Source organism: Apteryx rowi, unplaced genomic scaffold (genome assembly GCF_003343035.1).
Source record: "Apteryx rowi isolate R43461 unplaced genomic scaffold, aptRow1 scaffold_539, whole genome shotgun sequence".
NCBI lineage: Eukaryota > Metazoa > Chordata > Aves > Apterygiformes > Apterygidae > Apteryx > Apteryx rowi.
This window is the reverse complement of record NW_020450804.1, coordinates 132852-152665: the sequence shown is the minus strand read 5'-3', so window position 1 is coordinate 152665 and position 19814 is coordinate 132852. Positions and strand designations below refer to the sequence as shown.

The window sequence follows — 19814 nt, the reverse complement described above, 5'->3', positions numbered from 1 at the left end:
TTAATTCATTGTTTCCTAGATCCAGAGAAAGTGTGTTGCCACAGTCAATGGTGGCCATGGAAAGATGATTTTCGAGAGAAGCATAAGCCATTCCCTGGAAGAGCTTTTAACTGGAGAAGGAAAACTTCATAAAAATTGCTTCAGTTAGCAAGCAGTTGGGAAAAATGTTCCTGATAGGTTTATTCAGAGGTTTTCTTGCATCTGTGATTGTAATACTAGCCACTGACAGAGCTGAGATTCATGCTAAGATACATGAGTAACGACATACAGGAAAGCAGTACCAGAAATATTCCTGTACTTCAGGGAAAACCTGGAAATACCCAAGGTTGGGGAGGAATGTCACAACCCACACTCTGCTGATTTAATTATATTTTAACAAACAAACAAGCAAACAAACAAATAGAAAAACTCTATTCAAGGTATATGACAATACTTTAAAGTTTGGCTTTAAGAACACAGTATTTTCTTTCCCCCTTTCTTTTATTATTCAGTTAGGTAAAGCAGTTATCTTTTTCAAATGCTTGTCCAGATCTTTCCCTGTATGACAGTTAGTTTTGTTAGTCATCTTGTCCAACAAACAAAATTCTTTAATTAAGATAATGTACCAGATACAAATTACAAATTAAAGAAAAAAAATACAAGAGAGACATAAGGTAAGACAGAACAGTGCAGCCCTCACTTAAATCTTGCTGCATTTAGAGTATGAGTGGAATATTTAGAATATGAGAGTGGATGTTGCATTTTGAGAAGCAAATTAGAGAAAGCTGACAAAATGATTAGATATCTGAAAAATTATAGTTCTGAGGCACAGCATTTTGAAAGCACTGGTTAGTTTTTCAGAGTTAAAATGGAACTCTGTTTCACATTTAAAAGAAGGGCTCAAACTCTTTGCTTTACGTAACTTAATTTGCACAGAGACCTGTTTCCTAGAACATCCCCTTGCTGATAAGTACCTCTGGTTCCCACTTTCTTTCCTTCTGGTCTGCAATGCTTGGGCTGGGCAAATGGCGCTGCTTCAAGAGAATGGATGCAGACAGCCCAGTCATACAATGGCCTACAGCCTGGCAGTGAACTCTGAATTCAAACCCCTCGAGGTTGAGGGGACATTGGGACCTACAATTTCCACTTCTTGCCACTGTATTCTTCTGCAAAGGAGGGCAAGAAAAGACTGAGAACTGATATCACCAACTTGCTTTTTTAATGAGACTCCTGTGCCATTAGAAATCTGTTCACAAGGGTATAATTACTGGATAACAAATGAATGGTGGCGTCTCACACTTCTTATTGATTCCTTATACATTCAAAGAGTTATATACCTAGCTTGGGAGATGAGAACAGGATTGTCCTTTTGAAGTCTTCTGAGGTATGTTTTTCTACTGGCTATATAGAGAACTTGGGCTCTAAATATCGGAACACTGCATAGTCTTTCCTCTCCTTCCTTTTGCTGCTAAAGTTCAGGTGCCTAAAATACAGATATGTCCAGGCTGAACTAATGAAGCTAGGACTTTGCCCCAACAAATCCCAAATGTTCACATATATTATATCTTGTAGTACATCTTGACATGTACTAAAGATTTCTTCAGTGTTCTGAAATGTTATTCACTGAACAAGTCACATAATATTTCATTTCTATAGTAGTTTTAGTCAATCTGGAGGATTTAAGTGGAAATATTGAGAAGTATCCACACAATCTAACTTTAGACATCAAACTTTGATGCTTTGAATTATTCTCTGGAAGTGTTTATCTCTGTCCATCAGAAATTCAGATTCCTAAACAAAGGTGCTGTGAAGTTCATCTTTCTTAAAGACCTAAAGGAAGATAAAGAACATAGTGAGAATAACTCCTGAGTAAGTCTGATATTCTTAGGCAATGGACTACGCACCGTCTCAGGACTTTTTGAGGAGAAAAGATCCGATGAATTTAAACAGTTTGTACTACTTTCGGAAGGAATATCATTGCAGTGATGTCCTTCTTACCTTCTGCCCTTTCTTTGAAGTTTTATCTGAAGATCAGAATTCTGTAAGTCAGGTTTCCTACAGAATTTAGTTTGGAAGCCTCAGTTTTAAATGGTTGGGTGCATCACCTAATACCAATGATCATAAAGAGACACTGACAGATGTAGAAGACTACTGTAGGCAACTGTAAGACAGAGTATTTGGGTCTTGTGTCTTCACATTTTAAACCTTCCCAGTTTGATGTGAAAGTAGGATTTCTATGAGATAGGCCATGCTCAAAGTGCTTCGCTGCTCTCTAGCTACTATATAATAGTGCTGATATTAAGTCACACAAATTATTCTAACACTGGAGCCGAGAACATAGCATAGCTGGAAACAGTGCCTGGTCACAGTGTGCAATCAACTTTCAACTCTAGCCAAACAGCAACAGTAGCCAAAAATCCCTATCAATTTATGCTGAAAATCCAGATCACTACCTACATCCATGTAAACATATCCTTATTACAGCAAGTAATTAATAATTACAAGAGTTTCTGAGGACATATTTAATTGGTTTCAGAGTTGCTTATTTTGATTTAACTATGATATATTCTATATGGTTTAGGCTTGCATGAGTTTACAGTCTATCCTGGAAAATTGTATTAGAATAAAAGCTTTTGGAATTCACAAAAAAAAGTCTGAGTAAAAAGGCCTAGACAAGCAGCAGTCTTGAAATGTAACATAACAGGGCATCTATAATATATATATATCTTATATAATATATATAATAAAATATGGAATCTATATATTTACATTTACACTTTTAGCCTGTGGCCAAATCCCAGTGAACCTGAAACTTTCACTAATAATATAGAGTTGCACATGTCTCAGAATTTGGTCTCAAAAAATATCCCAGGAACAAATTAAGAGTATCAGTGATTAAATGAAATGAGACATCCAGCTATTACATTTTTCTGTTTGTACATCTTGCACAGCTTTCTTCATGAGCATCTTAAACTATAATATATGGAATTACTTACTGTACAAAGTGTCTCAAATGTTTTTTCAGAGACAAAGGATCCATCAAGGCCAAAAAGAAAAATAGATGCATAAGAAAGCATTCCTCCAAGGATAATAAGGTTGTTCATGTAGGGACTGGACATCTTTATTAGCCTATGGACAAAAGGTGATAGTGCATTAAAGGGGAAAAAAAATACTGCTATGCTATTAGAACCAAGAAGGGCTTTTTGTAACACTGACAAATCAGGCAAATAGATAACCCTTCTTGTAAAACTCTATGAAATCTACAAGCCCACAAACTATTTGTTTTTTATAAAGCCTATTATTGTTTTATGTTATTGAATGTTTAGTAAAAAACATATCCTATTTTACTGATGAATTAGTTAGCTGGGGTTAATGCACAAAGTAAAAAAAAAAATTTTAAATCACACTTTCCATGACAAGTAAAGGAACTTGTCATTCTTTCAATGTGAATATACTACACAGCAGTTTCATTAAAATAGTTCTAAAATACGATCTTTCTGCAGTTTTAATATTTTCCTTACATATATATTGATTTCAGCCTTTACAAATGAAAGAAGTTATAACAGAAGTAACAGCCTTACTTCTGATTTCTGTTTTTGATGTTAAAGAACAAGAAAGCACTGGCCATTATCATTCCTAGGATAGTGAGGGCTGAAAGGATGCTGTAGAGAGGAAGAGAGATCTTGCGTAGCTCTTCTTGTATAATTGTTTTGTCCTTTGGAGGCTCAAGTCCTAGAATTGAAAGAAGAAAAATAAGCTAAAGCTGAGTCAGATGTAGAATTTTTCTAAGAAATTATACCTGTCCTCAGTATTATATCCACAACAGATTTAACAAATGTAAGCCACAGCTGTAGCTGATGAAATATCATTGACTTTGAAAGACATATGTTAGTCAGATATGATTGACAAGAAGTTTTGTATTTCTGGAGCAGGTAAACACCTTCTTTGGGGAGAAAAAAAAAAAGATTCACCTCCCCTTCCCCCAAACATATGCTCACTCTATCCTCATTTTAAAGTGTAAGTAAACACTAAAAAACGTGCTATAACTGTAAAGTTTACCAGGAGGTTATGATTTCCTGCAGCAGAAAAATGAGGAGACAGAGGACACGGTCTCTCACCATATTTTCCTTGTCATCTGGGCACGTTCTAAAGGCCCCGCTAGATACCTGCCATGGCTGCAATCAACTGAAATAAAGCTGAAACAGAGAAGTTTGCTATTCTGGCTTAACCAGTCACCTAACATTAAATCCTTCTTCATTGAAGAGAAATGTGTCAGGGTGCCTTGCAAGCTGACAGCTCCCTGGGGCTAGGGCAGACAGGCACACCCAGCCCAGGCAGAGACTAGGGGCCCCGGCTGAGCTGAACTGGAGACCCTGGGCCATGAGTGGGGGTGGATGGAGGCCTCGGGGAGGCACAATGGGTAACGAAGACAGACCCACTTCTCAAATACCTGTAAATGTGGACCTGAATGTCTGAACTTAAAAGCTGTGCTTAAAGCCACTTACTTGATTGACACTCAGTTCCCACCAATTAAAAGCTTTTTGGTTTAATGAGAATAATTATTTTCGGACAACTATAATAAAGCTCTGCATTCCCCACTTGTTCTCCTGATCTATCTTATCTGCTTACTAAAATTTTCCTTGATGAAGGGGATTGACAAAAGACCTATTGCATCACTGACTTCCTTCAGAAAGAAATTTTGCATCCAAAAATACCTGAGCCTGTCCTTACCACATAAACTCTCTGTGGGGCAGTGGAAAGATTTCACAAGGGCAGGCCTGCTTCCTATCATGAAATGACTGCATAGACAGACCTGACTAGCAGCTGCCATAGCTAAATTTCATGTCCACTCTTCTGCTTGACACCTAAAAGAATATTTAAGACTTTATGCAGTAGAAAACATTTTATCCATACCGGTTCAGCTGCAACGATTCAGACTATAGAATCTTCTAACCCTTTGGCCTTTACATTTCTTTGCAAAAGAAATCCCTTTTAGCTGCTCATCATGATAAAGTGATAGCCAAGGGACCATTTGCTGATTTGATATTGGAGAAAAATAACAGATTTTACACTTTTCCCCTTCTCACATCAGGGCATGCATTAATAAATTACTTATTTGCATGACGCTTTTCACAGAATTAGGCAATGACTAACAAGCTGAAAATACAATAAAGCATGTGCCTGAATTAAGAGAAATTGTATTAAAGAAATACATTGAAAAAACCTACAATACTTAAAATACAGAGAGTATATTGATGATTTGTATTTATTAAGCATAAGCAATCAGTAATTCCGTAAAATACATTCTCTTGTTTATAGAATGGCCATTCAATTCTATTGCTTTTAATATTATGAATGACTGCTCTCCTGTGTGTAATTTTACGCAGTGCTATAGATAGGCTATCATTACTAGGCTTCATTTCAAATACTTAAAGAAACTAAGATTTTTATACCATCTGGTAGTGCAACAACAGTGTCCTCCATACCATATACATCACTGCCCCAGCCAACAGTTAGTGTGGGGGTGTGAGGAGGACTCACTGTGAGCTGCATAATGCATCTGTAAGACAAATCTAAGACAGGCTATTGGTGAAAGAAACACCAGATGCAGCCAGAACAAAAGCTAAAAGTCTGGCCCTGCAGAAATCCTGAATAGTGCATTTTCCTTTTCTTCACTGTCTAAAAAAGGCATGGAGTTATGAACAAAAATTTGCCTGTTGTTATTGAGTTCAGCCTGCATATATCCTCTGGAAATTAACGGTATTAAATCAGTATTCAGCTGCATCATCAGTTCCTCCTTCCAGCAAAAATAATCTGCTGTTTTTTTTGTTGTCCTTCAGTTGGTAGTCCTGTCCACCAAAGGATGCCAGAAGGAAAGATGGAGATCTTGAGGGGCCGGACAAGTAGTCATGGATTAGAACACTGCAGTGAAACTCCGGTCATGCTCATGCAAACCTCAGGTGTCCGCTCCTGGGAGGCAGGTGTGGTAGAGGACTGGATATGGTAGTTTAGTACATTCACAGGGGAAACCACACAGAACTCATGAAGCTGACTTAGCTTTACCTTGTGTTACTGAATTGTACGATAATAGTCAGATTTGATCTTAATTATTTGCTTTCCAAAGAATCTACATATCTATATACAGCAGGAAAGATCCTTAATTAATTTCCGCTGACATTGGTCTGCCATGATTATATATATGTCTGCACTGCAACTGCCGTGAGGGCAGAGGAAGTCCTCATATTAACTTTGGAGCAGCCTGGGAAAAAAGTGTTGAGAAGACAATGGCAAAATTGGCTATGTGGCTGCCATGGCCCTTGGGAGCGCTGCTGGGCTGCTAGCCCCAGGCTGCTGGGCCTATTTCTCAATGACCATCTTAAATCTACCTTTGGTATGTTGAAATAATATTTCCTAACTGCCTAACAGACACCTCCAAAGAAAAAAAAAAACACCTCCTTTTCATCTACAAACACAGCACATGGGAGCACCCCTCAGATGAGATGAACTGGGGGAGGGGGAAATGCAGATGAAATTAGAGTGTTAATGCTTGATGGAGGTGAAATAAAAGAGATATCCTGTGGCTTGCTGAAATAACAAAGAACATTTGTGTATACATATCAGTTTCAATTTGCCCCAGTTATTGGAATAGAAAACAATTGCACAGTATCAAAACATTGCAATTTTCCGTTTAGAATTCTCCTTCTTTTCCTGCATGTACCAGCAAAATATTAAATAGCTCAATTCTTTTTCTGTTGAGTTTCATAGCTAGTCAATATTAAAAATCCTAACAGTAATCTAAACAGCGTGCACTCTTACAAACTATATATAGCAATCCATGTCATTTCTGTATCTCTTTCCAGTTTTGTGTCCTACCTTGGAACCTAATGCTGTTATTGATTATTTCCAGTGTGTCAGCTACGGCATTATACTCTCCCACCTTCACTTCCTTTCTTTCTGCAAGAAACAAACAAGAATGATTGTTTGTGGCAGTTCACATATTCTTGATTATTTTATTGTTTTTGTCTTCTTTTTGACAGTATGTTACATTCACATAATCACAAAAAAAAACCTCAAAGAAAAGAAATATTCCTGATGTGCATGAATTATTAAAGCAAGCAGCTAAAATCATTAAAAGAAATATTTCTGAATTTTTAGAGAAATTAGAAGTATTTTTAAGCACTCATTTACGTTATCAGGAAATGATTGTAGCAGGACACAGACATCTCCAGTCTAAAGATCACACACAGTTACTGGCTCACACTGAGTAGGACACTTTGCTGGAAGAACAGATACAGATATCCATGCCATAATCACATGTTCCACTCCTATTTAAACAGCTAGGACATCTTGCTTAGTGAAGTATTTCCCAGGGGAGTCATAGTGGCAGGCTCCAGCCCATATGGAGTAGACTGGCTGTGGAGGAATGGTTAAGCGAGAGAGGGCATGATCTGATTGGGATGAGCAATCCCGTCTTCAGGGTAGGGGAAGGAATGTAGGCCAAGGCAAGCGATCCTTGCAGCGGCCTTGAGCACTACAAAAGAAGGTATTCACAAAACTGGTAAACAAGTCTGGACGGAACTAGGTTCCATAAATGTCGACGGAGCRTRGACAGCAACCTTGCACCAATCATATATCCGCTTTATGCGCGTGGACAGAAACTGTAACCAATCATGTTACTATTGCTAGCGCATGCGTATTGCTTGTCGATATATATACTTTGTGTAAGCTCTAATAAAGGGGAGAATGATCATACTCATATTGAGACTCCGTTGTTACTCCGGGCCCGCCTCCCACTCCGGTGTCCTCCGACATCTGGCTAGTTAATAAATATGTTGGGAATCTAATCTCTTATTCTAACTGGGAATTATTAACTAATTAGTACACTGACTGCAAAACAGTCTGTATAATTAAAGCCAGCTTGTACCTGAGCTAAAATATTTACTGTTACTCTCATCTGCTATTTTGGGACTATAGTCATATATATGACCTTCTTGTATCTAAAGGATTTAAGTAATGCAGATATGGAAATTTCATATGCTTGGCTACTGCCTTGGTCACTATATTTTCAACCCCATCACGCATTTGTCCTAGCCTTCTGATGGCATCTGGCACAAATTAATTTTTGCTATTTCTTATAGGTTTTTGGTATTGCTTAGAGGTGCATGAATTTGCTAAATTGTCACTTTTATGCTAAACTTTTTACCTTTTGACGAAAAATATATGAATCACAGGCACTTTGGTTAAAATTCTCTTAGATGAGCTGCTCAGCAGTGCCAAAATTTTTCTTTCAGATTTATACTTCTGGGCATGCACAACCCAATTAACCTTTAAATTCTGAGCTCATGACCCTATTTGTAATACTGATTTGGGGAACTGATGATCTTGAACTAGATGACCAGTTTGAAAAGGCTATATTTTACCCAACAGCTCCACATTAACCTTTTCTTCTTTCTCACTCAAAGCTTTTGTGCACTGCTCAACTCTGCTGAATGGAGCTGCTAGCTCCATTTTAGTAACTTCTACAGGCTGATTAATATTAATCTGAAAGCTCACAAGAGGCAAAAGTTTTCCTTACATAAGCCTCACTTCTTATTGTTAAAACCGTATATGCAGAACTGTACACCAGGGTTGGGCTGCAAACTTGGCAGAGGTACCTAGGCATTTTCGATAACCCCATCGAAAGTTAGAGTTTGCATTTCTGAAAACTGACTTTCCTTTCACATAAACATGATCCATTTGTGGTGTTCTGAGACTAATTTGAAATAAAAGTGCATTTTCCTAGTCTCCAGCACCAGCTTTACAAGGCTCATCCAAACAAACTTCTTTTACATGCAGTATAATGTATACTTAGTGGGTAAAAAGAAGTTTATGCCTCCTGTCACAGACTAAAAATCCTTTGAGAAATAGATATATGCATAAATATTTGTCTCTATTAAATAATAAAATCTTCACAGTAGTAATCTATATGTTAAAATGGTTACTTCTTTTGCAGATGATACAAAACTGTGAGAAGTGGCTGATACACTAGATGGTTGTGCGGCCATTCAGAGGGACCTCGAGAGGCTGGAGAGCTAGGTGGAGAGGAACCTCATGAAGTTCAACAATGGCAAGTGCAGGGTCCTGCACCCAGGCAGGAATAACCCCATGGACCAGTACAGGTTGGGGGCTGACCTGCTGGAGAGTGGATCTGCGGAGAAGGACCTGGGAGTCCTGGTGGACGAGGTGAACATGAACCAGCAAGGAGCCCTCGTGGCAAAGGTGGCCAACAGCCTGGGGTGCATTAGGAGGAGCATTGCCGGTAGGTCGAGGGAGGTGATCCTTCCCCTCTACTCAGCACTGGTGAGGCCACATCTGGAGTGGTGTGTCCAATTCTGGCTCCCCAGTACAAGACAGACATGGATTTACTGGAGTGAGTCCAGCAAAGGGCCACAAAGATAATAAAGGAGTTGGAGCTTCTTCCATATAAGGAGAGGCTGACGGAGCTGGGCCTGTTTAGCCTGGAGAAGAGAACACTGAGGGGGGAATCTTATCAATGTTTAAATAATATCTGAAGGGAGGATATAAAGAGAACAGAGCCAGGCTCTTCTCAGTGATGCCCAGTGATGGAATGAGAGGCAATGGGCATAAACTGAATCACAAGAAATTCCACTTGAACATAAGAAAACAATTCTTCACTGTGAGGGAGGCTGAACGGGTTGTCCAGAGAGACTGTGGATTCTCCATCCTTGGAGATATTCAGAATCTGACTGGACACCATCCTGCGCAACCTGCTGTAGCTGGTCCTGCTTGGGCAGGGGCGGGGTTAAACCAAATGAATCTCCAGAGATTCTTTCCAAACCCAACTATTCTGTGATTCAGTGATCTGTATTAACAGCATGATAGTTACTGTCTGTCTAAATGTATTGTCTAAATACTGTCTAAATGTAAAACATCTAACAAAAAGCTAGAGAGAAGAGAGACAAACACCTGAATGCATACCTGGATACATTTCACATGTTAGATGCCATATAGTCCACAGAAAATACTGAGGCCTTTATAGCCTTCACATGATGTGAATGAGATGCCTTTCACAGCATCTCCAYGCTGTACCAAATGGGGAGGAGATGTACCTTGGTGGTGATCTAGTCACAGCTTTACAGCAACAGACTAAAACCTGAGAGTTTGGACGAACAATGAAGAGACAGAAGCAATTGCTCTGCAAACATTTCTGTATGGGGGCAGTTATTGGTACTAAGTTATATGTGAGAAGCACATAATAGGTGAGGAAGCATGCATAAAGGGAAGTATAAATCCATGGCCTATTGCTTAAGGAACTGGAGAAAAACTTCTGTATTTTAACCAGTGATTGCTTCATGTGACATACAAACTTTTATAGATTCTTGAACAGGCCCCTTCACAGATGAAGGCAACATTCAGACCATGCCTATGATAGTGACTGCATTGCAGTTAACGTACTTGAGATAGGGTAAAACTAGCTAGACCGGACACCAGGAGTTAGCTGTGATAGGAATGGAGCTCCGTACAACTAGTTGGAGCAGCAAACTTCCTTAGCAGATTCAGCAAGACACTTTTGGACTTGGAACTTCAAGAATGTGAAAAGTATACATTAAGTGTTTAATACCAATGAAATGCATTATCAGTGCCTGGTCCCTTACAAATAGAAAAGGGCAGTTCATAGAGTACACGCCAAGGCTTATTGAAGTCAAGAAATTCTATACAGATATGTGGTATCTTAAAATAATTGCAGTTATGGAGGGTAGTCTATGGGGAAAATAAACCACATTTTTTATTGACAGGAAGGATATCCTATCATTAGCATAATATGATTACGGCAGTGCCGGGGGGGGAAGATATGAATAGTCTTTGCACTCTTTTTTATTCCCAACCAACAAGCAAACAATGACTGTTCATTTTTCAGTTCCCCAAGCACAAAGGATGATCAGTGACAAAGTTGTCTCCAGACATTTGAAGGAGCACGGAGGCAGCAGTATGGCTCTCTGCTCTGTTGCATAAGCCAGTATAGCTAAGGATTGGACTACAAGCTCTGTTTTTCTCTATGCCATTCCCTCAAGTTCCCTTTGAAAATTCTAAGTTATTCAAGTCAGTATACTAATGGCATAATCCATTTTATACCTGTCAAATGCTCTGTGTTTAACAACAAAGGACAGGAGGAAGTGGAATTTCTTCAAATAAATAAACCATCAAAGTGCTTTACACACTATTCAGAATACATTGTTGCCTTATATCTTTAGCACGTGAATTCTTTTTAACTTGATCTTTCCATACTCATGACAGAGAGATCATATTGAAAACACTGTGCTCAGATGAAAACAGGGGAGAAAACAAACAGGAAAAATATATTTGTTTTGTGAGATAGTGTTTGTCAATACTATGAGAGGAGAGGGGTGATTTTAGCATTTGCATGTGCAGCTGTTCTTTCGCACAGCAACGACTGTCATTGTGGGGAAAAGTATTAACAACTAACTAAACAGAAACAGAAAACTGGCCAATATGTCACTGAAGATTATGCCTAACAGAATTATTAACAACTAATTCTTGTCACTAAAAAAATTGTCACAGAATAGATTACTAACACAGTCAACATGAAAGTCTTCTGCCAACAAAGAACTGAATTAATCTTAAAGGCAGGCTAAAAAGTTTTATATAATTTATTATACAATTTTATAGTTTACTTTAAGCAACTCCTAACAAATTGACACACTGTCACTTAATTAATTGGGGCATGTTTCACAAAGGTAATAAAACAGATATTTGACTGTATATCAGGTAGTTAACTGTCCTTGTTTCATAAATGGAAAGATAATCCTGCAACTGGCATCAACTGAGTAAGATAAACTTACCAAAATGCACAAGAATATTATTGCTGGTATGACTGATATCCGTTCGCACTGAGAACTTCCAAATAAGACTAGGCTTTGTTTCAGTTCCTTCCACTATATGTCATATTTTCCATTTCCATTACGTTTTTATATGTGTACTTAGTCACATCTGATGAAGCCAGCTTATGCTGAGAGATGTTTAAAGATGAGAGAAAACACAAGGTATATTCCTTCACCTCTTGCAAAGCATAACAGACGGGACAGATGGATTTCCTTTGTTTTTCCTCTTTGCAGACAACACTGGCTACCTTGTAGCAATACTAAGACTTTGTCTCTATCCAAAGTTTGTAGCACCTTCAAGTATGTTAATCTGACTGAAATAGCACAAATAACCTTAGTGGTGATAAGTCAATATAAAAGTGCTTACACCACTATAATCATCAGTATAATTTATGCCCATAATAGTAAGGACACACTGAAAGAAGGCAGTTTCCTATGGAATTACACAAAGATATATATCAATATGTGAAGGAATTAATGAAATCCTACATGTCTAATTGATTATACCAATACAAAACCTGTGCCTAACCCACCAGGACAAAGACAAACTTACAACTCTTTCCTAACATTACTGGGGTGCACAAACTGCATGGCTGTAAAAGAAAATTAAGGACCTTGGCCTTCTAAATAGTCTACCATAGGTTGACATTACTTGTACTTTGTTATGTCACTGTAGCTCTTTATAAAGTTAAAAGTAATTCCATGGGAACTGCAAAGACAAACATGCACAGGTGATGAGTGTTTTACTTTCCAACAAATAAGTTACATTTACTATGGACAGTTCTCCACATAAGCTAAGGGTCACTGAGATTTCTCCATTACGGGTACTTTATGTATTGAGCTGTGCCTAGGGGTGGATGAAGAGTGAGTCGAGAGCTTATGGGGAAGGATTAAAGGGCAGGCTAGCATGGGTGACACTGTTGTGGGTGTTTAATACACTCCACCTGATCAGGAAGAGGAAGTCGATGAGGCCTTCTACAGACAGCTGGAAGTAGCCTCACGATCACAGGCCCTGGTTCTCATGGGGGACTTCAACCACCCCGATATCTGCTGGAAATACAACACAGCTAGGCACAAACAGTCCTGGAGGTTCCTGCAGAKCATTGGTGACAACTTCTTGACACAGGTGGTGGAGGAGCCAACAAGGAGAGGTGTGCTGCTGGACCTCACACTAACAAGCAAAGAAGGACTGGTGGAAGATGTGAAGGTTGGAGGCAGCCTTGGCTGCAGTGACCATGAGATGGTGGAGTTGAGGATCCTGCGAGGAGGAGGCAGGGCACTAAGTAGGATCGCAACCCTGGACTTCAGGAGAGCAAACTTTGGCCTCTTCAGGGACCTACTTGGAGGATTCCCATGGGTTAGGACCCTAGAAGGAAGGGGCGTTCAAGAGAGCTGGTTAATATTCAAACATCACCTCCTCCAGGCTCAAGAGCGGTGCATCCCTATGAGTAGAAAGTCAAGCAAAGGAGGTAGGAGACCTGCATGGCTGAGCAAGGAGCTCCTGGCAAAACTCAACCAGAAGAAGGAAGTATACAGAAAGTGGAAAGGGGGACAGGCCACTTGGGAGGAATATAGGAATGCTGCCAGAGTATGAAGGGATGCGACGAGGAAGGCTAAGGCCCATTTGGAATTAAATCTGGCTAGAGGTGTCAAGGACAGCAAGAAGGGCTTCTTCAAATACATCAGCAGCAAGAGGAAGACTAGGGAAAATGTGGGCCCTTTGCTGAATGGGGTGGGTGCCCTGGTGACGAAGGATGCAGAGAAGGCAGAGTTACTGAATGCCTTCTTTGCTTCAGTCTTTGCTGCTAAGGCCAGCCCTCAGGAGTGCCAGACCCTGGAAGCAAGAGAGAAAGTCTGGAGAAAGGAAGAATTTCCCTTGGTCAAGGAGGATTGGGTTAGAGATCACTTAAGCAAACTTGACACCCACAAATCCATGGGCCCCAATGGATGAACTCACGGGAGCTGGCAGATGTTATTGCTAAGCCACTCTCCATCATCTTTGAAAGGTCACGGAGAACAGGAGAGGTGCCTGAAGACTGGAAGAAAGCCAATGTCACCCCAGTCTTCAAAAAAGGCAAGAAGGAGCACCCAGGGAACTACAGGCCAGTCAGCCTCACCTCCATCCCTCAAAAGGTGATGGAGCAGCTCATGCTGGAGGCCATCTCCAAGCACGTGGAGGAAAAGAAGGTGATCAGGAGTAGTCAGCATGGCTTCACCAAGGGGAAATCATGCTTAACCAATCTGCTAGCCTTCTGTGATGGAATGACTGCCTGGGGAGATGAGGGGAGAGCAGTGGATGTTGTCTACCTTGACTTCAGGAAGGCTTTCGACACTGTCTCCCGTAACATCCTCACAGACAAGCTCAGGAAGTGTGGGCTAGATGAGTGGACAGAGAGGTGGATTGAGAACTGGCTGAATGGCAGAGCTCAGAGGGTTGTGATCAGCGGCGCAGAGTCTAGTTGGAGGCCTGTAGCTAGCGGTGTCCCCCAGGGGTCAGTACTGGGTCCGGTCTTGTTCAACTTCTTCATCAATGACCTGGATGAAGGCACAGAGTGCACACTCAGCAAGTTTGCTGATGATACAAAACTGGGAGGAGTGGCGGATACCCCAGAGGGCTGTGCTGCCATTCAGAGAGACCTGGACAGGCTGGAGAGTTGGGTGGAGAGGAACCTCATGAAGTTCAACAAAGGAAAGTGCAGGGTCCTGCACCTGGGGAGGAATAACGCCAGTCACCAGTACAGGTTGGAGGTTGACCTGCTGGAAAGCAGCTCTGCGGAGAAGGACCTGGGAGTGCTGGTGGACAACAAGTTGACCATGAGCCAGCAATGCACTCTTGTGGCCAAGAAGGCCAATGGTATCCTGGGGTGCATTAGGAGGAGCATTGACAGCAGGTTGAGGGAGGTGATCCTTCCCCTCTACTCAGCCCTGGTGAGGCCACATCTGGAGTACTGCATCCAGTTCTGGGCTCCCCAGTACAAGAGGGATGTGGCACTACTGGAGCAAGTCCAGCGAAGGGCTACAAAGATGATTAGGGGACCGGAACATCTCTCTTATGAGGAAAGGCTGAGAGAGCTGGGCCTGTTTAGCCTGGAGAAGAGAAGGCTGAGAGGAGATCTTATCAATGTATACAAATATCTTAAGGGAGGGTGTCAAGAGGATGGGGCCAGAGTCTTCTCGGTGGTGCCCAGTGACAGGACGCGAGGCAACGGGCACAAACTGAAACACAGACAGTTCCATCTGAATATGAGGAAAAACTTCTTTACTGTGAGGGTGACAGAGCACTGGAACAGGTTGCCCAGAGAGATTGTGGAGTCTCCTTCTCTGGAGATATTCAGAACCTGCCTGGACGTGATCCTGTGCAACATGCTTTAGGTGACCCTGCTTGATCAGGGGGGTTGGACTAGATGATCTCCAGAGGTCCCTTCCAACCTCAGCGATTCTGTGATTCTGTGATTTAGACTAATCAATTTAGAAGCAGCAGAAAAAAAAAATTACCTATAACTAACAGAATGGACAAGTGTCTAGATCTTGGTTTGTCCCAAAAAACTCATCCCCTTAGAAGGTGCTGCCTCCATGTCTCCTCCTCCTTGAAATATGCCTCCAAATATTTTTGGTATACTCCTCCTGCTTCTCCACTCAGGAAATTATCACTGTATCCTCTAAAAACCCTCCTCTGGCACCAGTTTAACAGTTCCTTCTCCCACTCTTTGTTGCCTGCCCCTCTTTCTTAACCATCACAGTTTAGTGGGAGTAATTAGATACTTAGCATATTAGAAAATCTTGCCACATATTCAGTGGCAGCCTATCTCAGGATCCAGTATTATTAAACCTTGGCTCGCTTCATAAACATTTAGTACTTGCACATTGTTCTTCATCCATGTATCTCAGCCCAAAAAGACTTTTGACAGCCATGGGAAATATTGATCATTAGCTCTCAGAAGAATGCTGGAAAATACTCAAGTGATAGCCAACAAATGAAGCTGATCATGGACCATACACATGTAAAACATTTAAAAATACTTAGGAAGAGAATATGACACTTAGGGTTTGGAAAGATGTTCATTTTAAATTTCAAATCAGTCTCCCAGATATGAAGCAAAAATTGTGCCACTGCACAAATATCACAAAGTACTCACACTTTCACAGACACATCTAACCTATCTGAAAGTTCACCATTCATAAGGTGACATCCCACTGACAGGTTCAGTCCAGAGGCAAGGTGAAGGACGTATAAATACATTATGATGTCCTGAGGCTTTCCTTTCTCCAGCTTGGCTCCTGGTCACATTCTCCTGTAAAGAATGAATGTCTTTCTTGGGTACTTTAAACTGTCAGTCACTTAGCTATCATGTGCCACTGACAGGTCTTAGCTCATCTTCCTTTTTTCCTCTGCTACCTTTTGCAGAAGCTCAGGAAGAACTAATGTTCCACACTGAGTGATAGTAATCCTGTAACTAAGGGTGTTCAGAGAACAGGTTAATGGAAAGAAGACGGGTCAGTTACGAGCAGTAAAAAAACTTTTCTGATGCTTGCAAATTGATGGAGTCTTAGAACACTCCCCATACTTCAGTAAGTCCTGTGAAGGCTGTCTGCATAGTCTCTTTTTACCTGTCTTACCTTTGTATCACCCATTTTGAAAGCTGTTTAACAAAATAACTGTGATCTCCCATGAAAGCTGGAAATGCTGTTTTAAATGCCTTTACATTGCTGAGTTAAACCAAGCCTTMTGAAAGATAACTTACTACAGAATAAATACAAAAATATTTCTTCTTGTGGATCCTGCAGAAATTTGAAGCAAATTAATATAATCTTAAATTATGTGTCCTTGTCCTACAGGACCAGAAAGCTTTTCAGTTATCCTTATCATATATCAGCAATAGCAAATCCATGATATAAGATTCTAGCTTTAAAAAATCATAAGGGAAGCTTATAAATAATGAATGAGGAAAGCCTTCATCATGAATTTCTACCCATTTATTGGCAAGCATTTCTTTGTTTAAAGACAGAGGCCCTGAGATTAAGAATCACAGTTCAAATAAGGAGTAAAATGTCAGGTGAGATAGAAGATTATTCTCAAACAGTAGCTGCCAGAAAAGGAAGAATCAGAGAGGAAAACATACATTACCTTTGCAAGGATGTAAATTACCACAGTATTTTACATTTGTAATTAGAAAATAACAAATTTGTTTTTCCAGAAAAAATATTACCTTCATCTTTAACCCTCACATTTCTATTTCTTTCATCTGAAGTTCTGGTCTAGTGTTTTATTTCTGAAATCTTGGATTCCAGTTCACACAACTTGCAGAAAATCCTAAGTTATGAAAGCAGTGTGTGATAATGACTCTTCATAGCCACTTCTCAAGTCCTATCTTTCATTCATCCATTAAGGAAAGCAGACAGAAAGTTAGACTAGCCAAAGACAAAATAGTATATGTCAACTGTAGAGCCAGGATAAAAAGTAAGAAGTCTTAATCCTGGTCTTATTTCATTATATTTAGTAAAGGTACTTAGCCAATAGGAAATATTAAGTAAGAAAGCAAGCACATAAAATGTCAGCAAGTACCCTGTATTCACAAAAACTCTAGTCCAAGGAGATTTTTCCATAAAATGTTCAAGCATCTACATTTTTAAAAGCTTATCAAAATTAAATTTACTGATACTTTTTAAACTCTGTTTCTACCTTTCTGGTTTTGCCTGTTTCCTATTTTACTTGTTAGACTGGCTTCTGCTAGCTCTGCACAGAAATTTAGTAACATAATTGRTGTGGATGTAAATTTATCTTAGGTATTTATATATTATTTATCAAAGAGCTATGCAATGAAATAAAAAAAAAATAGGATAGTAAGCTTAAAACAATTGCTTCTTAACATCTGAACTGGTAACCCTGTCATACTTTTCATTCAGGAACTCAAGAAAATTATAAGCAAGTATACAATACTGAAAACAGATTACTCCTGAAATATAATTCCTGGTGTGATGAACAAAGGGTATGGGACTTACATTTACTCTTCTAAACATTATTTCCAGTTTCTTAGGGCATTTAATAGAGTCCTTGATAATTTAAAATGAAACTGTATATGGGATCACACTTTTTGGTTTTAGTATTTGTATAATAAAATCTTAATTGAAAATCATAGTCAAGCTGTATAACCCCTGAAACATAAAACTGCAACTTCATAATCCAGCTAAGGATTTTTCTATTCTCTTCTATGATTTAAACTTTCATAGAATGACAAATTTGGTCATTTTAAAAGTTTATTTGATAAAAGGAATGATTCTTTGAAGCCATATAGTATTTCAGAGTTTAAACATCCAAAAGGTTTAATAGTGTGTTGTTCCTGACTAATTGAATTTACAGTGGGAAACAACACAGTATGCACAAAACTACAGGCAACCAGTCTTAGCACCACGAGAAGGAATATCCTCTATTATTAAATTATAACACAACTTTATTAATTGCTGTGTGCCTTTTAGTACCTTTATTCATATACATTAGTCCATTTTCTACAGTGCGTGTACTGTGAGTTCAAATTATTTATATGCACAGTCTTGGATGGGCTCCCCAGGAGAGCTCCCAGGAGGTGCCAGAGTTTGAAGGCCCATCTAGGCAGTGGCAGGGTTGAATGCAGATGCCACTATTCTGAAGAGAAGTCCCAGCTAGCAGCTGCCCAGGAGCCAGTAACAAATCTAWCTGTCAGAGTGTCTCCGAGAGAGGGACAGCTGAAACTGAGACAGCTGAAGCCCAGAAGGTGGAGATGCCAGGGAACAAGGCTGTGGCTATATCCTGTTGCCTCTTGAGCTTAATTTCAGAGTGCTAAAACATCAGACACTCTGAGGCACAATTTAAGATATGCTGTAATAGGGCAAGAGATAAGAGACGGCATATCATAGGAAGTAACCATATCCATTTTAACAATCTAAGAGGATTCCAAAAAATCCCAAGATGAAACAGACAAGTAGTGTTGCCAGACCTCTGATCCAAAGGAAATAAATACAATTATTATCTCTTTGGTGTCCTGAGCGTGAGTATGCACAGCATGCACTACCAGGAGAGTGTGGCAAAAGAGGTGAAATATTATCAAACTACCAGAGAATATAGTTTTAATTATTCCAAAAGTTGTTCATGAATTTGTGCCAAGTTCACCAAGTAGTATTATTTATCTAGGGAAGAAAAGGTTGGGAATAGAACTGCTGCCAGTCCCTTTTCACCTGCAAGATTAAAGCTCATTTGTAACCCAAAAATGCAAAATACCCAAGAGAGTAGCCAACTCCCAGCTTAGCTCATTTGTATCTCCTGGCTCAGCATTTAAGCTTTCCATACAAAACTGATGGAGGAAGTGACTGACAGTCACCACAGACAGCCTGATAGGAAAAACAGCCTGACAAGAAAGACAGACCCTTGGGGACCTGGAACACCCTGACTGCAGCCATCTGCACACTGTGGTTGAATCAGGCAGAAGATCAGGGTGACCTTTTTCTCCTCCTGTACATTTGAAACTCTAGCATTCATTTGTTTTTATCATGGATACCCCCAAAGCAGTATTTCATTACGCTTACGTAAACACAAAACTCATCAAACTGAAATTTTAAATTCAATTCCATCTGGAGTCACTGTTTCTTTTTTCAGTTGGGAAGACAAATAAAAATAATTGGTTACTTAGTAAACCTTGGATGGTTTTCTCTTTCCCCAGAGATGCTTTTCTTGTCAATCTAGTGATGCACAGCATAACCACAGACAGTAGCACCTGGTCTGTGGACAGAGTCAGCTGACCTGCACAAGCCAGCCAAATCTCTGTCACCACCTTTTTGTGGACTTCTCAGACATACAGAACAAGTGGCATGCTGTAGTCCTCCTTTTGAGGGCTCCATGGCCCCAGCTGATTTATGCTATGGCCATCCATACATGCATAACATGACCAAAACAGAAATGGCTAC

General features: G+C 39.9%; 1 protein-coding gene across 1 annotated transcript in view; it reads right to left on the bottom strand.

Annotated features, from left to right (window-relative positions):
• Positions 1-19814, bottom strand: part of GABBR2 (gamma-aminobutyric acid type B receptor subunit 2) — a 286480-nt gene that overhangs the window by 154647 nt on the left and 112019 nt on the right. The window contains exons 8-10 of the mRNA XM_026081157.1: positions 6853-6933; positions 3561-3711; positions 2976-3108 (exon numbers count right to left, since the gene is read on the bottom strand). Of these exons, the coding sequence (XP_025936942.1) occupies positions 2976-3108; positions 3561-3711; positions 6853-6933 (365 nt within the window). The remainder of the gene's footprint in view (positions 1-2975; positions 3109-3560; positions 3712-6852; positions 6934-19814) is intronic.